Source organism: Abramis brama (assembly GCF_963993115.1).
Source record: "Abramis brama genome assembly, chromosome: 24".
NCBI classification, from domain to species: Eukaryota; Metazoa; Chordata; class Actinopteri; order Cypriniformes; family Leuciscidae; genus Abramis; species Abramis brama.
The window spans coordinates 14,218,210-14,238,366 of NC_139986.1; the positions used below are offsets into that span (position 1 = coordinate 14,218,210).

Sequence of the window (20,157 nt, forward strand, 5' to 3'; positions counted from 1 at the left end):
TAAGAATACTTTAACTTTTCTGCTTGTCGACGTTCTAATCTTCCGAGCTCGGTTTGTCAGCTACAGAATGTGGACCCTTCCCACTGAGCGTGCACTGGAGAAGTTTATTGATTTTCTCACTGTATCTGTGCCTCTTGTAACCCAAAACCCATCAATACACATCATACATTTAACCCCCTCTCCGTTACACTTTCAGTTATGGGAATATGCTTAACCCTGTATTTCGAAATGTACTGGCTCAATGCTAGATCAAACCGTATACTTCTGATGGACAGATAAGAGAAATCCATTTGTCTCTCTTCGTTTCCAGCCTCGAGCGTCCTTTGCCCATGAGTTGCTCCAGATCCGCCGTTTGCCGCTTAATGTGTTTATTATACAGTGCTCTCCTTGTGGCAACTTGAAGTGGCTGTCAGTTTAAAAGATTCATGAATGTGATCGGCTTCTGTAAATGGATGTTGGCTTTTTGGGCCTGCTTGATGCTGGTACTTTAAGACCATTACGTTCTCAGTAATTGTAGAGCTTATGAGTGGCAGGAACATCTCTCTTTCCCTCTCTCAGTCAAGCCATCTGGGACAGTGGCTGGAGACCAGGCCTGCGGCTCTGGGGAGGAGAGAATGTCGATCTCCCCTCCTCCTCCTCCTCCTCTCTCGCTCTCAATCTCAGTCATAAGCTCGTTGCCATCCCCACCCCCTCTTCTCATCCGGCGCTTGTTTTTTGCATTTCCTTAGTAGACTGTTTTCAAGTCTTTCACATATTCTCCATCAGCACTGATTGATTTCATTTCCTTCACTTCCTGTCTCTGCCCATTCTCACTAGCTGACATTTTGTCTTGAGGCTCATTATCATCAAGTGAAGAGGCTGTAAACACCGAATCTCCTGCAAATCTCCCTCAGACACTCGCTGCTAATAAAGGCCCATCTGTTCTGCATAACCACGATCCCCATCGGCCTTAGGGATCTCTCTGCACTGTAATCAGTAATGTTGGGTAATAGCTGTGGGTTGCTCGCAACGACTCCACACACTCATGTGTATTTTGGCTTTGCGAACCTCCACCCCCCACCCGGATATTTAACTCATTTCACCTTCGAGATAAATTTGGGCTCTGTGCCATCAGATGAGCACGATGGCTGGATTTGCGTGGTGAGGTTTAACGTATGATTATGATGCAATTCCCTTCGGCTTGAATTTCGCTCCGGTCCGTATAGGAGGGTCAAGCAAGGACATTGTTCTTGATGGCAAGGCTAGTCATTATACAAACCCTTCAAAGACCCCTGGACCGATGCAGAAGCAGTGCCCTCGTCATGTTCGAGGCCCCTACGAGCACAGGGTGTGTCCCCAGTCTTGATCCCTTTAGCTTTTCCAGCCACAAGATTACAGGGATGGCACATGAAGCTTTGGTGCAAGCTGCCTCTTTGTCTACTCCAGGAGAATGATGGATTGAGCCTCCCTCCTCTGCTGCTCTCTTGAGATGTCTATTGGGCTTTGTTTGGCAAGTTGACCTCTCTGTCTTTTGGTAGGCGCAGTGTTAACCTGCTGTAAGCCTCTTCCACAGTATCTGTCCCACAGTTGGATCTAGAAGCTCAAGACAGTGTATCTTCTGCATTTTAAGTTGACAGTTTAACAAGTGCATTAACAATGCAATTCATACATACAATGACTTGAATAAGCGGGGGAGGGGGGAATAATGATTTTAAACAACTGTCCTGATATAATAACTATCAGTATCAGCATTGTCTTTTGTCTTTTTTTCAATATTTTATCTATTTATATTTATTTATAAATGTTTTATTTGTAATACATTTATGTTTTATATACTTTGAAATATTGTATATTTGAAAAATCAAAGAAGTAATTTGAATCTTTTATGACAAGGCACGGTGAGTTCAGGTTGTAATATGTCATGTGGTGCAACTTTAAAAAAAAAAAAAAAGATAAATCAATAGTTAATGATATTTATAAAAATACTTTTTTACTTTGGCAATTTTTTTTAAAAACCTTATTAAAATAATAATAAAAATAATAATACGTTAACTTATTCAATTTTTATGGTAAATATGTTAATACCTTTAACTTGGTTACACCACATGACATTTATACAGTCTTTAAATTGAAACTTTTGAAAAAAAAAAGAAAAAAGAAATATATTTTTTAAACCGCATAAAACCAGCACGAATTGAAATATTACATTTACAAGTACTTGGCACATGTGTTTTATCTAGATTTTTTTAAAAAGGATTAGTTCTTTACCGTGTCTTGGACACTCTTATTTGTCATTGGCCCATAGAATCTCAAGGTTGGCACTTCGAATTGAGAGCTTCACTTCAGAGAATCCTCAAACTTACGCTGGAGAAAAACAGCTTCATATCTGAACGTGCAAATTTTATACTAATGATCTGTGGAGTGCGGTGCTTGCTTCCTGCTGAAACCGTAAGGTCTGGAGATTTTTGGTTCATTCTTTCACTTCCAGGCGATCCCAGCATTGTCGTCTCTGCATTTTGAAGAACCCAGACTGTCAGTCTCCTGTCAGGCAGGCTCCTGTCTCTTCCAGTGATATCCAACCCGTCAGCGGATGCACACTGCAAACCAAGGACTTCTCTGACAACTTCGTCAGTGGGGCAAAGTCATCTGTTTCTTTGAGTCATTACTCGTGTATGTGTGCTTTTTCTAGTTTTTGTAGTGTTGTAAAACCAAACGGGTTCACTCCACTGCACAAAGATGGTACATATACAAGAATATATTATATAGACTCAACGTTACCCTGACAGAGCCACAGAATGTCACAGTAAATTTGATCCAGTTCCCTTGTTGAGCTATTTGTCATATTCATCCACTTCAACTGTCTATACTCACATTGTAGGGGGCTCAAATATTGTTTAATATAGTTTTAACAAGACATCCATGTTTGTCTATCTTTCAAGTTTCCCTCACAATCGATTCAACTTTACAATTTAGACCTCCCTATGCTGAACATTAAGATATTTTATATATATTCTATAATATACAAACATTTTGATCGTAATCTTGATCCCTGCATTGGCATTTATGTTGTTGTTTTGGGACAGTCCAGGAATTTAGCGGTGTATGACTCCTTGGTAACCATTTTTTTCCATTTGTTGTCCATATTTGACTTTAAACAAGACTACACCAGGCCCAGCCAGTCATGATTGGATGATGATTGGATGATATCCTCAACACCAGGCCCAAACAAGTGGCCATTAAATCTGTTACTGGGAGGTTTCAGCATGTCATGTTTTGTGAGACTTGTAATGAAGTATCAAATAGTCACATCATCTAATGATAATTTCACACCAACAAGGAACGTCTGTGCTTACTCAAGATCATGAGGGATAAGTGTCAGTTTCTGCTGGTGCGTCCGCAAGAACAAAAAATAGGTTTCAAGATAATTAGTGAACTACTTTTTATTAAGTGCAGAATAGTTGTAGAGTTACTTGCTATCAAACCTGTTGTCCTGCATGTCTATTTAGTGAATCACATACAGCAAATCCCCATGACTCAGATGTAAGGTAATTTATCTCTGTCTCAACCAGTGTTTTTAGGCTGAACTATGTTCATCTTAATTGCAGTATTCTAGTTTTGCTAACTTTTAGCTGAATTACTAGTTCTGAATGGAGGCTGTATAGAGTGATGACCATGCATCATGCAAGCAGACACGGCAGACATTTAAAGGGACAAATTTGTTAAGGTTCTCTTTAAAGTGACATTTCCACACATACAGTATATGTTGTATTACAGCCATAGGCAGCAATGGTAGCATACTACCCATCTTTAAATTCAGAATGTCAATGGGTTAAGCTGTTTAATAGCATTATGAATGCATAATAAATTCATAACTTTTATCTTTGTGCACTACGCTAATGCTTTTCTGCTGATTAGCTGACTTAAAATTGGACTATTTACATTTAAGCAATGTCTAATTCTAGAGTCTTGCAAATTAATACATGTGGTATCCATTATAAATTAACTTTCCAAAAGCATAAACCATATCACCTTTACTAGGTTTTTTTTTTTTTTTTACATATTTGATCATTTCCAGATTTAAATAGAATTTGGTTTGTTGTTAAAGTGAGATTTCAACTTTCAAATATTGTCTTTAAAATGGTTGTAGGTTCAGATTATGGGTACGATTTAGGTGTGGGTCCAACAAACAAACAAATAATTAATAATAATAATAATAATCAGGGAAAAACAGTAAAACTTTAATACTAAACGAGAACATGTGATTTTTAAAACTATAACACCTTTTTCACAATTTCTGAATATTATAAACAGCATTTGTAACTTTTTCTACCATTTTTAAACAATTTGAACATTTTATAAGAAGTGTGGAAAAATCACTTTTTCTGTATGCTTTCCTAAAGCTCAAGCAGGAGAGCATGGTGCTCGCGATGCCAAGATCATGGGTTCGTTCCTATCAAAATTAACATGCATGAACTGATTGAAATTTACACCGTCAACACTGTTGACGTACATGTCCATTTTTCCGATAAAAGCATCTGCTAACGTTTGTGTATCTCTTTTTAACCGTGAAATTTTCAAATTGACCTGCAAACATAATCGTAATATAAATTTCATGCACATTCCACAACATTAGGTGAATCAAATACTGGTCAAATTGACCCACAATATTATATAATTGGTTAAATCTCACCTTGCTGACAAGACTAGCTAGTACTGGTTAGTGCTACTTTGTTGCTGGTCTACTGATAACCTAACTTAGCCATTCTCACTTTACTGGTGAAGCTGGCCGTCCCTCATGGTCTTTTTGATGAAGTCTTGCTGGTTAAGCTTGATAAGAAGCCTGGTTGAGAACTGGAAACACATGCTGGTGCTGCAGTTTAACTTTAACCATAGCTGTTGTCTTCAGGGACTGAAGCCTTTTCTTTTTGGATGCGTAAACCCTCCCGAACACGAGTCTTTAGATGTTCATTTGGTGTCAGTGATCAAACATGGTATTTTTAGTTCCGTTGAATCACAAACAAACAAAACTCCCTATAACCCTCCAACTGTCCCAGATATAGAGTCTCTTCTCAGTTGTGTTGATGGCAGCAAGGCTTTCCAGTAGGGAGTCATCCCTGCGGACTTTAAATGGTATCGCTGGAGGAGAGAACAGGAGGCTGTCAGCGCTCTGTATGCTGGAGAGTGGAAGTTCTCTGTGCTGCCTGTTTCTCTTTTCCTTCTCCTTTGTTGAGTGTTACAGGCTGGCACATCTGTTTATGGCAAGAATCAATAGACAGGGTAAAGAGGTGGAGGGTTTATATCTGTCTTCCCTCAGAATGTACTTGGAAAAAGAGGAGTTTGAGTGCAATTGAGATAGTGTATGCAATGTTATATTTTCAATGACAAAATACCTCTCTGGTTATGTCTAGATAAGAAAATGAATAGAAAGGTGTAATAATTTGAACTCTCGTTGGCTGATTTGTTACACTTGTACAAGCCAAGTCTTGTGACTCTTGTGCTTTGGAGTAGATATTTATAAATAGTTAAAGGGTTAATTCACCCAAACATGACTTCTGTCATCAGTTACTCACCCTCTCATCCTTCCAGATTTGTATAAAATCAAATATGGTGAATGTAATGGTATACACACCAGAACAAACCTTAACGTTTTAACCGTTGTTTCATGTAAATTTATCAGTGTTTTTATGTAAATAAAAGCTTAAATTAAATCTGTTTTTCATCTAAAGCGATTGTGTCTCTTCAGAATACTGCTATATTCATATGAATCTCTTTTACTATCTCTTTATGAACGTCTTGAACTGTTAAAGTGTTGGTGGAAGTCCCGTTCAAGAAGTTTAAACGATGATAATTTTCATTTTTGGGTGAACTAATCCTTTAAGGAAAATAAGGTTTTCTCAAAACATGTGAGATGTTTGGATGAATGTTCACGCTGCTCTTTTCCATACACGCAGACATAAAAGAATAATTCATAAAATCACTATGATATTGTAGAGAGGACCCCATGATGATGTCAAGTCGCTGTTAAAATGTTAGATAATTTGAGTTTTTTTATGACAAGGCAAATTTTATTTAAGATTGTAAAATGTCATGTGGTGTGAATGCCCAAAAATCCAATATTTATGAATGAATATAATTAATCATATTTGCAAAAAAAATACTTTACCTTGAAAAATAATGTATTCAAGTAAAATATGATATTTTTAACTTTTACTTTACACCACATAACATTTTTAGTGTAATTCGAGTTAAAACGTTCTTGAAAATTGTATAAAAGATTTTCAAAACGTATACTAAGAGTACATTTCTAAGCACTTGACATGCGTTTCAAAGTAGATTTGTTTTGTTTTATTCATCCAGGACACTGTTATGTCAACGACCCACCTGAGTGTCAGTCGTTCAGCAGAGAAGCCCCTGAAAATGTCTCCACAAATTTTCCAATGGAAAAAATATATATTTTTACTGTTTAATTGGGTGGATAACTGATAACCTAATTTCCGTTTACATCAAATTAAATAGGCCATCTACCCTGACGAAGCTCTATTACACTGCATGTAGATGGGGCGGGCGGGGGGGGGCGGAGCGTCCGCTGAGAACCGCCCCGTCGTTCCGCCCACCAGTCCACGCGTCTGATTGGACGTCCCCCTAACACTCATCATCTGCGTCTTTAACATACTCTAGAGCTGCTAATAGGAGTGAATGATTGAGAAATGTGTCAGTGTTCCTCATTATCTCTCTCAGTGCTGTTGATTAGTGGAGGTCTGACACGGCTCATGTTGAGCTGGCTGACTGGCTTTCTCCTTCCCTACTGCTGTAAATAATTAATGCTCCATGTCAGTGCCTCCCCGAGCCCTGTCGTGGGCTATGCCCTGTTCACTGCGCCAGCTGCGACCTGCTTTAAGCGCAGGGGCTTCCAGGAGCTGGTCATGCTACATTCATGTTGAGCTGTGTGTGTGGCTTAACTAGGTTAGAGTAGCTGATTGTAGCTCACCTTTGTGAGTCATTCATTAATATTAAACAAGCTGAGCCTGTTTCATTATTAGACCCTTGTTTGCACAGTAGCAGATATGTTTTTTCCTATACTGTTGATTGATTTTATCTATGGTGTATGTAGTATGTAGTGGTTGCAGTTAGACAGACATTTTATATTTTCACTATTTAAGATGTGCTTGTTTTTGAAAGCTAATTTAATTAGTAGTGTTTGCTAACTAATATCGCTGAGGTTTTCTTCATAAATTCAGAAACAGACCTTGAAAAAGCATTGCAAGAATTTTCCAGTTTTAGGGTTAAAATTAAATTAAAGCTAAATAAAAATACTAAGAAACTAATACAACAAAAGTTGAAACAAAGTATTTATTAAATTATATAAAATTATTATTTAAATTATATGTATTAATATTATATTTATTAATATTTATTTAATTATTAATAAACTAAAACACTTAAAATAACTAAAACTAAAATAAAATAAATTAAAGCTACATAAAAAAAATTAAATGTAAACTGGAAATATAAAATTAACAAAATCTAATGACAGTGACAAAAGCACATAAAATGTAAAAAAAAAAAATACAAAAAAAATTAATGAAAAAATAAAATAAAAGCTAATTCAAAATATTAATGAATACTATAATCGTGTAATATAATATAAAATGACATTTGATACCAAATTGGCTATCTGCTACTATTACAGATTTTTATTTATTTATCAGTATCAGTCAATATTGTACATTTTTAATTTTGTATGTTAATTCTTAAAACACTAATAATATAACAAATCTCAAAATTAATTTCCATTTTTCATACCGTACATTTCCATTTTTTTTTCATATCGCACATTTATTATAACGTTGTATAATGTGCTGCCTCAATCGACTTATAGCATTTAAAAGGATTAATTTTAGGTTTTAGTCTTTTATTTTTTAATTTATGCAAAATGGTATCGAATTTTAATCTGCCATTTATTGATTGCAGTCATAACATGAAAATATGTATCTCCTTACCAATATAAGCCCGTTTTTTTTCTTTTCTTTTTTTTCTAATACTAACACTTTATTCCTCAGCAGATTCCACATATTTGTGTGCATGCATATATTTAGAGCAGTGAGGGGTTTATAAGACGCATGTCTCTCACCGGGAGTTTTAACACAAGCCGGTCACCATATCACTAGTCATCATACGGATCTGTGTGGGGGTATCTGGATATCAGACACCTCTGACTGTCTCCCCCTGCCTTAGGGGACACCAACATCTCTGACTCATTCTTCAGCGTATGTGGGTGATGTACGCAGCTTGCGGGACATCTGCTAACTGTAAACCTGTCAAAAGCAGTCTGGCACCAGTGTATAGTACTGTACATTAACTCTGTTTTACATTCTTTTCACTTACATTATCAAAGAGAATTTCATCAACAACCCATTAAGAAAACGTAATTGCTTCTAACTTGAGAGGGCGGAAGAAAAGACAGAAAAGCGTCTCTTTCCTTTTCAAGCACGCCCACTCAGTAGAGATCTTATCAGTCGCCTCGAGCCTGCGGTTTCATTACTGTGTCCTCCCAGCCTGACGGTAGTTGGCATCTCTGTGAAAACTCCATTCAGAGAGCTCTTGAACTCTAGTGTAGCTGTCCTAATAATATAAACTTATTAGAGTATCTGCAAATATGTCAAGGGCGATTGTTATCAGCACAGTTTTAAAAGGTGTTTTTGAGTGTGATTTATGACAGTGGTTCTCAACACGTGGGTCATTGCCCAAAAATGCAACTAAGCAAATATTATGCAACACTGTAAAAAAAAAAAAAAAAGAAAGAAAAGAAAAAGTTGCTGCCTGAAATGAAGTACAATCAACTTTTTAAATTATATTAAACTGACTTATCCTAATCTTGTATGACTTAAAAAAGAAAAGAAAAGAAAAAGTGGAAAATTACTTAACTTATTTTGATGAGTTAAAGCAATGTAAAAAAAATTGTCATAACTTATTGATTATATAATTATTATTATTATTATTATTATTATTATTAGGGGATTTTGTTGTTAACTAATCATATAATTTCATACAATCAACAAAATCAATTGGCATATCAACATTTAAAAGAAAATATTTCAGTTATATTTTGTTGTTGACATCACAACAAGTGTTGTCACTTTTGTTTAGATTTTTTTGTGTTTGTTATTTGTTTATTTTAATTTGTTGTTTAGTTTTAGTTTAGTTTTATTTTGTTTAATTAAATTTTCCTTGTTTTGTTAAAAAATTGTAATTTTTTGTTTTAGGTTAGTTTTAATTAAAAAAAAATATTTAGTTTTTTATAATATTTTTAGTTTTGTATTTCTTGTCAATATTGCTAATTTGTCATGCATTTTCATACATCAAAGTTTGCAAGCATGATAGCAAATCAAATTCTTTAATTAGTGTTTCTCAACCAGCTTTGATAGCAGTCTTCGGCACCAGTAGTACAGAGCACTGACTCAGTTAAGTACATCTATCAAAAAAGCTGCTTGATGTTGCTTCCATTGTATCAGATATTTGGTTGTATTAATCTTTTGCACTTTGGTCCCCTCCATCTGTGTTAAAGCCTCTTCAGCCGATCGGATTGTGTCGGTTAGTGGGGAAAGCTGATAGCGTTTCAAAGCCGCCTCTGTAATCACTAGCTACCATGTCTAACTCTCGACTCTTCTCATTACGGTGGTTGTCCATGGTTTCAGTCCGAAACACCTAGCTTTCTGCGTGAAGGCCCCTGCGGCCTTTGAGAAGCTGCTATTAACAATTGATTGAATGACGCGTCACACGAGTGAAGGAGCTAGTTATATATAGTAAGGCTGTAGAGGTTGAAGTGGCTCTCTTGTCTTGGTATGGAAAAAAACTGTGCACCTGACAGCTGGGCGCATATGGTTTTGTGTGGGGAATGCATTCGAAACCAACACCAGTGAAATTTTATGATTATTGAAACCACAATACTTGAGGTACAATGATACTCTACATAAGGGGCCGGGAACCTTTTTTGATCAAAAAGCCAATTTTGCCAAGACCAAGACGGGCATTTTGACATATTCAGTCCAGTCACTTTTTTATATATAGACTACTTTTACATTTTCGCTTGAATCTGAGGATTGATCACACACTTTGGCCAATACAAACTTATTATTCTAAACTTTTCTTTTCATTACCTTCAGTAGGTACGACAAAGGATTTAAGGAACTGTAATTGGTTGCTTTTTCTACAAAAAGCTGATCTCTATTGATGTCCAATTTTGTATCGATCATTGGCAAAGGGTGCGAGACCTGGCGAGCCTCATGGTTTTTGTCAAAGAGCCAGGTGTGGCTTGCGAGCCATAGGTTCCCGACCGCCGCTCTACATCGTTGTCTATTTTAGAATTGACTCTATTTTAGTAATGCTAACAGTGACATTGCCTAAATAAATTTGCGATTCCAGTGGCACGGAAAATCTTCTAGGCCGTGTCACAAGAAGCCGGTTGTCATTAAGCTGGACAGAAGGGCCCCGTGATTAACAGAAGGCCTTACGTAATGTTACGATTCAGATGTCCCGCTGATGAATGTCTCTCAGACTCGAAGGTTAGCGCGGTTTGAATGAGTCTTTCTCTGCTGTTTTCTCTAGTTAGCTGGTGTCCAGTGTCTGTAGCGTTGGCCTCGTCCCCCAGAGCTGTTTGATTGGCCTCTCTGTCTTTAGGTTTAAGTAGGGCACTGCAATCCAGCAGGGATTCAATACCAGCGCTCCATTCACTCCAGCTCTGACTCCCCCAGCCGGCCTACAGTGAGGCTGCAAATTATGCAAGGCAATGTGTGTGCGTCAGCTTGGCCTGAACGCAGCCCAGTGTGTTGGCCTCGTGTGCTGGCCCGAGTGTCTCTCCGCCTGCTTCCCGAACACTGCAGATGAAGCCCTGAGAGAGATCGGAGAGGGGAAGGATGGTGTTTTCATTGACTTCCGCTGCCTGGTGTTTTAAATTAGCACCAGATTCACAACAGGTCTCATCAACACTCTGAAGTCCCTGTTTTTTTTTTGTTTGTTTTTTACGTAATGTATTGCTTTGTACTTTAAAAAAAAAGAAAAAAATTTTTTTTTGGACTCCCGGTTTGGCTTCAGAAGTGGAAATCTAGTAAATGATCTAACAATGCTTTTGAGGAGATAATGCTTAAATTGCAACGGACCATTACCGTAATTCCACCTTTTTATAAATAGGTCTGCTATTTTCATTTATGACAATTAGCCCACATAATGCTATTTATATGTTTTTATTGGAACGCTGAATGTAATTTTCAACAAATTTACCCCAGAGGCTGCAAACGTTGGAAACGTTTTCCATTACATTAACGGCTCTATTTATGACAAGAATTTCAGCAGCCTTTAATGTATCCTAAATGTTGCATGCACAGTTTTCTTTCTTTTTTGTCTGTGTATATATATATATATATATATATATATATATATATACTATTCATTTATAAACTATTCATTCATAAACTATTCATTTCTAAATAAAACCTTTTATATAATAAGGTTTTATTTAGAAATGAATAGTTTTTTCAGCAAAGACACAGTAAATTAAGTGACAGACATTTAAAGTTAAAACAAGATTTCTATTTCAAATAAATGCTGTTCTTTGGCACTTTCTATTAATCAAAGAGTCCTGAAAAAGTATGGAGTTTAAGCAGTGCAACTGTTTTCAACATTTGTAATAATAATAATAATAATAAAAAAAGTTTGAGCACCAAAATCAGCACATTGTAATAACAATTTGCGGTTACATTTATTTTAAGGTGTCATTGTTACAGTGTAATTATATATTCTAAAGTACTGAGTAATATTAAGCAACTACATGTACTACTATAGGGTTAGGGTAGGATTAGGATTTGGTTGAGGGTTAGTTGCATGTAATTATGCATAATTAACTGTTATTACTATGGTAAGTACATGTAACATGTAACGAGGACACTGTAAAATAAAGTGTTACCCGATTTGCAATTTAACTTTTTCACTGTGCAACCTCGGTGAGCATAAGCGACTTGCGATATATATAGCAGTCATGCGCCATTTAATGTTGCACACTATTATTAAAAAGCCTCATTCAATAATTTATATGAGTTAATTTTCTCTCTCTCTTTCTCTCATCATATTGAGAACAGTACCAGATGATGAAATGTACTAGTTCTCTCTCTCTCTCTCGTGGGAATATTCAGTTTTTGTGAAACTCTAAGTATATATAAGGCACACAAATGTGAATGGAAAGTGAAAATACATTACATATTGTAGCACATGTTGGAAAGATAAATGGCTCTGCCCGTGTCCGTATTTGTTGGGGCTTGTTAAATGAAAATTTGCATGCTCAACAATCTTTTTGTGCTGTACAGTATACAGCACATTGTGTTCTCTCACTCTCTGACCCCTTACTCTCTCTTTATTTCTCACCACTCTCAAACCCAAATACTTCCGTGTTACTTCCACTTTTCTTTCATTGCTCTGCCCTCTCCTTTCTCTCACTTGGTCTCAGGGGACCCCCATTGTCGCACAATATAATTGAATCCCTTTTTTGTTCCATTTTTCTAATTTTCATTTTCACAGGCCTCCTTACGCCTCCCAGCATCAACCCACATCTTCAGTATATGACCTCTGAACACAACCCCTATGCCTTCTCGCTTTCAATTATCTCTAATTAGTAATTCAATTTTTCAGGCCGTTGTAAAGAGCCATTAAATACTGTATTAATTGATAAGGAATTTATTTTAGAGATTTTTTTTTTAAATGCAAGCTGCCAAGGTGAGTGTTTTCAGGCCAAACAAAAGGATAAAAACCTCCCAAATTCTTTTAAGCCCCTCATAGAGTCATTTTAACCACAAGTACCTAAATGACTGATTGATTCCACATGAATCTCTCTCAGAAGAGCAGTTTGGCTTGTTTGCAAATCATCAGGTGCTCAATTTTATGACATTATGACGCTTAACTGCAAGTTTTTGAACTGTTAAACAGATCTATCCACTGTCTTTCTCAAAGCACATTTTAAATAGTTGGCACAGTGTGCTGTTTAACCTGTTCAGGAGATGACTCAATATGATGTTTTTCATTGGTCCACCTCGTTATATGTTGCAGTGAAGCGAAGTGTGTTCATTTGTCAAGCCTACCTAAAGATGATGTGTCCTTTGAGCATTTTCCGAATCTCTAATGTTGACATTTTCTCCGTTAGGTGATATGCATTGAGGATGAGTGCTGTCGGGGAAAACTCATCGGACCCTGCCAGGTCAGAGGGTCAGAAGCGTAAGGAATGCCCATCAGACCTCCTGGGCCCAAGGTACCTCACACATCATGCAAACTGAACTGCAGGATACAGTGAACTCTGAAACTGCATGCTTTGCAGTATACACATTTTTAGTTTGTAGAGTGAGTTTCTCAGTGTCTACACTACAGCTGAACTGCAATAATCTTGAGCAGGCCTCCCACTGGTGGAGCTCATCCTAGATAATACACGTTTCTATATAAAGCCCTTTTCCACTGAGTCAGGAAACATCAGTCTGTATAATTCATTCATAGGAAGTAGCTATGCACGCCCTCTGTATTGACAAATTTTTTTCTGTGCAAACTGCTGAAGATGCAGAGCAGCAAATTGAAAATGCAACCTGTTTAAGGTGGCATAGAACGAGCTCTGGAAACTGTTGTCTATTTTAGTGTGAAACCCAATGCAGAAAAGAGGGTCTTGCTGCAATGATTGTTTAGGGGGTTTTTTAGGTGTGATGCCGTAGAGGGTTGCCAAAATAATAGAAAATAGAAAATAAACTGAGGAAACCGTGATATTTTCCAAAGCAGTCTTAACCCATAAAATGGTAACACTTTACAATAAGGTTTGTTAGTTAACATTAGTTAACTACATTGGTTAACATGAACTAATTATGAACTCCACGTATACTGCATTTATTAATCTTTTGTTAATATTAATTTCATCATTTACTAATACTTTTTAAAAAATTTGTTTTAGTTAATGCACTGTGAACTAACATGAATTTACAATGAACAGCTGTATTTTTATTAACTAGCCTAACGTTAACAAAGATTAACAAATAGGTTGGTTAGTTCATGTTAGTTAATGCATTAATAATATTAACTAATGAACCTTATTGTGAAGTGTTACCAGTACATTTCTTAAAGCATGTTAAGTGCAGGTCTGATTGTATTCTGATTGTTTCTCTTCACAGTCCCAAACGAAGCACTGAGAAACGCAACCGGGAACATGAAAATAAGTACATAGAGGAGCTTGCAGAGCTGATTTTCGCAAACTTCAATGACATCGACAACTTCAATGTCAAGCCTGACAAATGTGCAATCCTAAAGGAAACCGTGAAACAGATTCGTCAAATTAAAGAGCAAGGTAAGAATCTGATGGACTCTTCTTTGAACTCACATAATTACTTGTCTTTCTAATAAATTTACAAATCAAAATACATGACAAATGTTCTAGAAAGTTCAAGATTACCCCATATTAATTATAAACTCTTGAGGTAAGACGTTACAAAACATAATCTCTACATAGTGCTACATTCATTGGTTTAGCATATTCGGACCTTTGCATTAAGCTAGAAGTAATTAGGAGCTAACACAGACTTTGGACATGTGTAGGCATTTTCAGGTTGTTTGTGAATATGTTTGGCCTCTCATCAGATCTTGAGAAAGAGCTTATCAAATCAGATATAGATTTCAGATTGGCTTTCATCAGGTGCCTAGACAGATTAGCATCATGCTAACTGCAAACTGACTGTTGCCACAAACAGAAACCAAACACAAGATTTGACTAGAAGTCACAGTTTCTTTGCTTTTCTAGATTTGTCATATTTTCCAGTTGTTCTGAGTTTTTGATTCGGGACACATTTGCGCTTCTTGCGCAGTGATTTGGATTCAGGTGCAGTGCTTGTTAGCATGTTGTGCTGTTAAAATGCTATGCTTTTAGTTACTTGATAAGTTTGGGCTTTTAGGGAGAAACGAAAGCTCACCGCTGTGAAAGGAAAGGAAGTGCGTTGGATGGAATGCGGCATAATAATCCTTTTACCTCGATTGTCTTGTTTTCATAATCGTTGGAAGCCAAAATCAAAATCAAGTACGATTAATTGCACAGCCCTAGTACTTTGGTCATCCAGGTACTTTTGTGTTAGGTAAACTAATTGTTTTTCAAATACTATTTATTCGGACATGCTATGTTGGCATAGTGTTTTCCGCATAGGCCTACTATATAGTAGGGAAGTATATGATTTTGGAAGCAGAATAAGTGCTAGTTTGACATGTGTGTATCTGCATTGATTCTGCCTGGGCTGTGATGGAGATTGTTTGTGATGTACTGCGCTCTGGGTTATGTAATGCTGAGCAATGGTCGGCGTCTGCTGTGCCGTCCCTTACCCCTCCTTCACCTCTCCTCCACTACGCTCGATGCCACACGGGCACAGCATCACACACTGCTCTAACACGGTTTGTACAGTCTCAAACACAAATGGGCCTGTTTTGCCTGTAAACAAGGCCTTAAGTGTTGAGTGCAGCAGTCACGATTCTATGTTCTTCACATTTTATTCAGACCCATAGCAACAATTGTCTCTCTGAAGAGATGATTTACTTTCATTGAGAGGTAGTCTAGGGATTGTAGTGTGTGATGGTTGAAATATATATATATATATATATATATATATATATGTATGTGTATGTATGGATGTATGGAAATATTATAAATATACTATAAAACATTTAGCACATTTTTACTATTACAGCTCTCAAGGTTAACTAATTGTGATAAGTGTTGACTATAGCATTATATTTAGATCGTGGCATGAAAGGTTGCAGTGATGAGCATTATAGCCAATCACAGACATGTTGAGCGCATGAATGCAGTGATCTCGTCATTGCAACACGATTTCTGCACACAAATGAATACTTTCATCATAACTAACTGCAAACACAATGTAAATAAGAAATTTGTTTATTATAACTTGATTTTTCAGTCCAGAACTGATAAACTCGCGCTGTTTGATTGACATCTTCAGCGATTGTAAAGGGAGCGTTCTCTGATTACTTTCCATATATAATTTAATCACAGTTTAAATTATTTTCATCCTACTAAGAGAAACAATGTGAAGTTGACCGTTTAGTCACTGGTTTGATTTACTGACACATAAATGATTTTGAGACAAAGAACATCTGACTGTACATGAATCATTACATATCAGGAATCACTGATGATTATGGTTAGACAAGTACACATAATCATATATATAGCAAACGATCTAACAAAGCAATAGTAACACAGTAAAAACTGCAAATCCAACGTCAGAAGGAAGGTTATGCAGTGACTTGTGTTTTTCCAAAACTTGGCACTGCACAACATTTTGTACTCTTCAAAGGCATGTTTTCAGTTTTCAGTTCTGAAACTTACAGGGATATTCTTATAGTATGATTACCTCTTATATGTCAAAAGCTCACGGAAAATTTTATTTCTCATGACCCCTTTAATGCTTTAATGCATTTAAATGGATAGTTCACCTAAAAATAAGAAACATATCCTCACACCTAAAACTCCATGACTTTCTTTCTTACACAAACTGCACAGGAACTGACAGCCTCAAGCTGTGGTCACATTAGCAAAATTTTGTGGGTCATTTGTCAATAATGTAGCTACCAATTTGAACCCGCTGCGAAATCTGCATGGAGAAATATTTCGCCCTCACACAGAATTCCTCCTTGAAATTGACTGGATTCTGATCGCAAAAAAATAGTTAAACAAAGGTAAATGTGAACGCACCTTCATTCACTCTTCACTTTCATTAATGTTTTTCTTTTCCACACAGTGAATGGTCACTAAACTGTCAGTTTTTGATTCCACAGAAGAAAACGTTGAGTGAATGTTGCCTATGCAAAAATCGCCATCATGATGTGAAGGTGTTGTGATTGGTTGCCAGGGTTGTTGCTATGTATTTGTTACAGTGCTCAGAGTAGTTTTTTGTGCATTGCTATGCAGTTGATAGGGTGTTATGATATGGGTGGTTGCTTACGTTTGCTTGCTGGTCAAAATATTAGCAAACCTTTTCTCAGCAAGTTGTGATTTGATTGTATAATTCACGTAGTACAAAAAGAGTGCAAGATGAGCATGTTCAATTATAATATGCTATTAAGCTAGCTATGCTTACAGTTTTCTTCCTGTTTGTATAGAAAACACAATTTGATGGACATTTGCCTGAAAAGGGTGTTTTCATTGTGTAGGTCATCTGCTAGACATTTAATACCCAAAACTTGAGTTTCAAAACTGGATTATTCTTAATTATACCAGTTTAATTTGTTCATTAGTGAGGCGGCGCTTATAAATTTAGAGATTGAACAACACCCAATAGATGACGTGATCTGGAATCCTCCCATGGAGAGTCATCATGACCTAGTATCCATGATCAGGATGTGCATTGATTGGTCGAGAGCAGAGTCTTGGGCGGGGCTTTGAATTGTGACTGATAGGGCAGATCCTAAAGGCTTCTAGAAACTCCATCTGCTGTTGAAGTGATGGTGTGACCTGATTCACAGCTTTTCTGGAGATAAAATTGCTTTTTTTTCCTGTTTGACGGGGATTGGCTGACGGAAAGGAAACCGTTTCGCAGCCGAGTTTGAAACGAGAGAGGGAATGAGTTATTACCGGACCTCTGGTGCAGCTGTGCTGGTTTACCAGTCCCTGCTGGGCACCACAAAGACCTGCTGACACACAACACGCTCACATCCACTCATCATCAGGAGTGTACGCATGCGTATCTCTCCCAGACACACATGCACATGTACGGAAAGAGCAGCGTTTGGAGCATCCCAGAACGGCCTGAGAGGGAGGCTGATGGATGGCCCTCTCTCTTTGCCATATGGCTACCCATCATGCCAGCACAGTTTGCCTCTCTATCGTGTCCTCTGTGAGCCTAATGCATCCACTGATGATCCTGAGGACTACTCCTTTTAATGGATGGGTACAGACCGGAAGTTAGATTGGTCTTGGGGAATTGCAGGATTGAGGATGTTTCACTGACGGCAGGAATTGTTAGTGTTATTTTAGTATTTAGTAATATTTAATTATATTTTCAGTTTTCATTTTAGTTTAATTCATTTAGTTATGTACTTTTGTCATTTTTATTAGTTATTGTTTTTTTTATATATATTTTTTTTTGTTTAGCTTTATTTTTAATTCAGTTTTTGTCATTTTAGTACTTCAACTTATCTTATTTTAGTTAGTTGCAAAACTAAATTTTTTATTTTTTATTCAAGTTTGTCATCTGCTATTTATATTTTATGGCATTTAATTTGATTTAACAATAACACTCCACTTCAGAAGATGCTTATCACCTCACTTAATTCACTTATCGTGTTATTGAGAGTTGAGCCACTTTCCCAGCATTATGTGGTCATATATCACCACAAAAATAATAAAATAAGAAATTCTATTTTGCTTAAAGAAAGGCTTTTTTAGTTTTTTTTTTTTTTTCATTGTGACTTTATTTACCAATTAAAAATAATGAAAATTATTTTAATGACAATAAAACACAATTGTCAAACTATTCCATTAACCTTTAATTACCGACAAATTCTTTAACTTTTTATTCTGTGATTTTGTAAATAACACAAAACACAAAAAAATCTTTCCCTACAAATTAAAATGTGTTATTATTTTTATTAATATTTGTGGTGAAATGTGTCCCAGTTCTTTCTGAGATGCACTAATTTAGCTCCGTCGTGAGAGCTTTGCCGACGTTGTTTACAAATCATGTCATTTTGTTGGGGAGAACGATGTTCTCCATTCTTTATATAATGGTTTGTTTGGTGTCTGTGTGCGCGTGAGTGTATTGACGGTTCCATTCATGTCCAGGCTGCTGGCTGCATGGCTGTTATGTGAGTCTTCACATGCACCCATTTAGCCTGACAGCTTCTGCCTCATGTGTTGCTAAGGTCCGGATGCGTGCCATAACAACATGTCTCAACAAGCGCACGGCAGTATGAAAGAGTGAGAAAGGGGTTTAAAAAGGTGCGTGTGTGCAATATAAAATGAAACGCTTTAGTGAGCAGGGAGAGAGAGAGAACTGCCCTTTCAAGAAATGCTAATATGCTCAAGCTAGCAAGACCACATGAAGTGTCTTTAATGTAATTTGAAAATAAAACACTTAAACTCTGCAGGGTCTAAAGAAGGGTTTTAGGTTCTTATATGGAAATGTTGATGTTTCCAACCGAGGACTGAGTTTCGTACCAAATTACCGTATTCACTTAGTGGGGAGACGGAGTAAGCAGTGCCAATTTATGCTTAACTTGTCCTCTATTCAAGGAGAAAGGAGACGGAGGTAAAACTAATGCTCCTAATTGTATTTCAGGATGTCTGCTATCAATACAAATTAGAATAATGCAACTATAACTAAAGGCAATAGAAATATGAGGTTAGCAAGGGGTTAGTTCAATCATTGAAACAATATGAGCGATGTCCATCAAATAAAAGTATGAACATAAATGAAAGGAAAAACACTTTAATAATGTTCTGTGTCATTCCGAAGTGTAATTTTACTGCATATTATTTAAAAAACAATTTGTTTTAAGAAATTCTTGGAAGACTTTTTCTTGCTTTTGTGTTTCCCATTGAGACCAATGTAATAGTATTTCCTGCATTTGGAGGCAAGGCTCATCACTATGGTTTGAAGCTCTGCCATTTAATAATTCATGGCAAATCTTAATACACTGGCAATTCATCAACATGAATCATGTTTTAGACTTGCTTTGACATCAAATTTGCAAAGTATAAAACATATTATGACATGCAAAATGTATCTTTTCTCATGTGCATCTGTCACAGGCAGCTGTACATGATCTTCCTTTTCCCAATATATGATCACATGACTGTAATTGTGTACATCCTATTCACCCTTTGACTTGTAACATAAAATAGTAAAATTAGAGTGGATGGTGATGTTGATCATATTTCCGTTTTCTCTTCCGTTTTTTCCCTGTAGAAAAAGCTGCTGCAGCCAATGAGGATGAAGTGCAGAAGGCTGATGTGTCGTCGACAGGCCAAAGTGTTATTGACAAAGATGCCCTTGGACCAATGATGCTGGAGGTGGGTCTGTTGTGCTGGGTGTTTACTAGGTTACACAGAACATGCAGACAGACGTGCACGAGCGTTAACCATGTATGGCGGACAGAGTC

At 36.7% G+C, this 20,157-nt stretch overlaps 1 protein-coding gene across 5 annotated transcripts in view; it reads left to right on the forward strand.

Moving 5' to 3' along the window:
* ncoa2 (nuclear receptor coactivator 2) overlaps nt 1-20,157 on the forward strand; it is a 90,974-nt gene that overhangs the window by 27,110 nt on the left and 43,707 nt on the right. For all 5 annotated transcript variants that reach the window (XM_084102932.1, XM_084102933.1, XM_084102934.1 and 2 more), the window contains exons 3-5: nt 13,166-13,270; nt 14,169-14,341; nt 19,965-20,068. In XM_084102932.1, coding sequence (XP_083959058.1) covers nt 13,182-13,270; nt 14,169-14,341; nt 19,965-20,068 — 366 coding nt within the window. In that variant the 5' untranslated portion in view covers nt 13,166-13,181. The remainder of the gene's footprint in view (nt 1-13,165; nt 13,271-14,168; nt 14,342-19,964; nt 20,069-20,157) is intronic.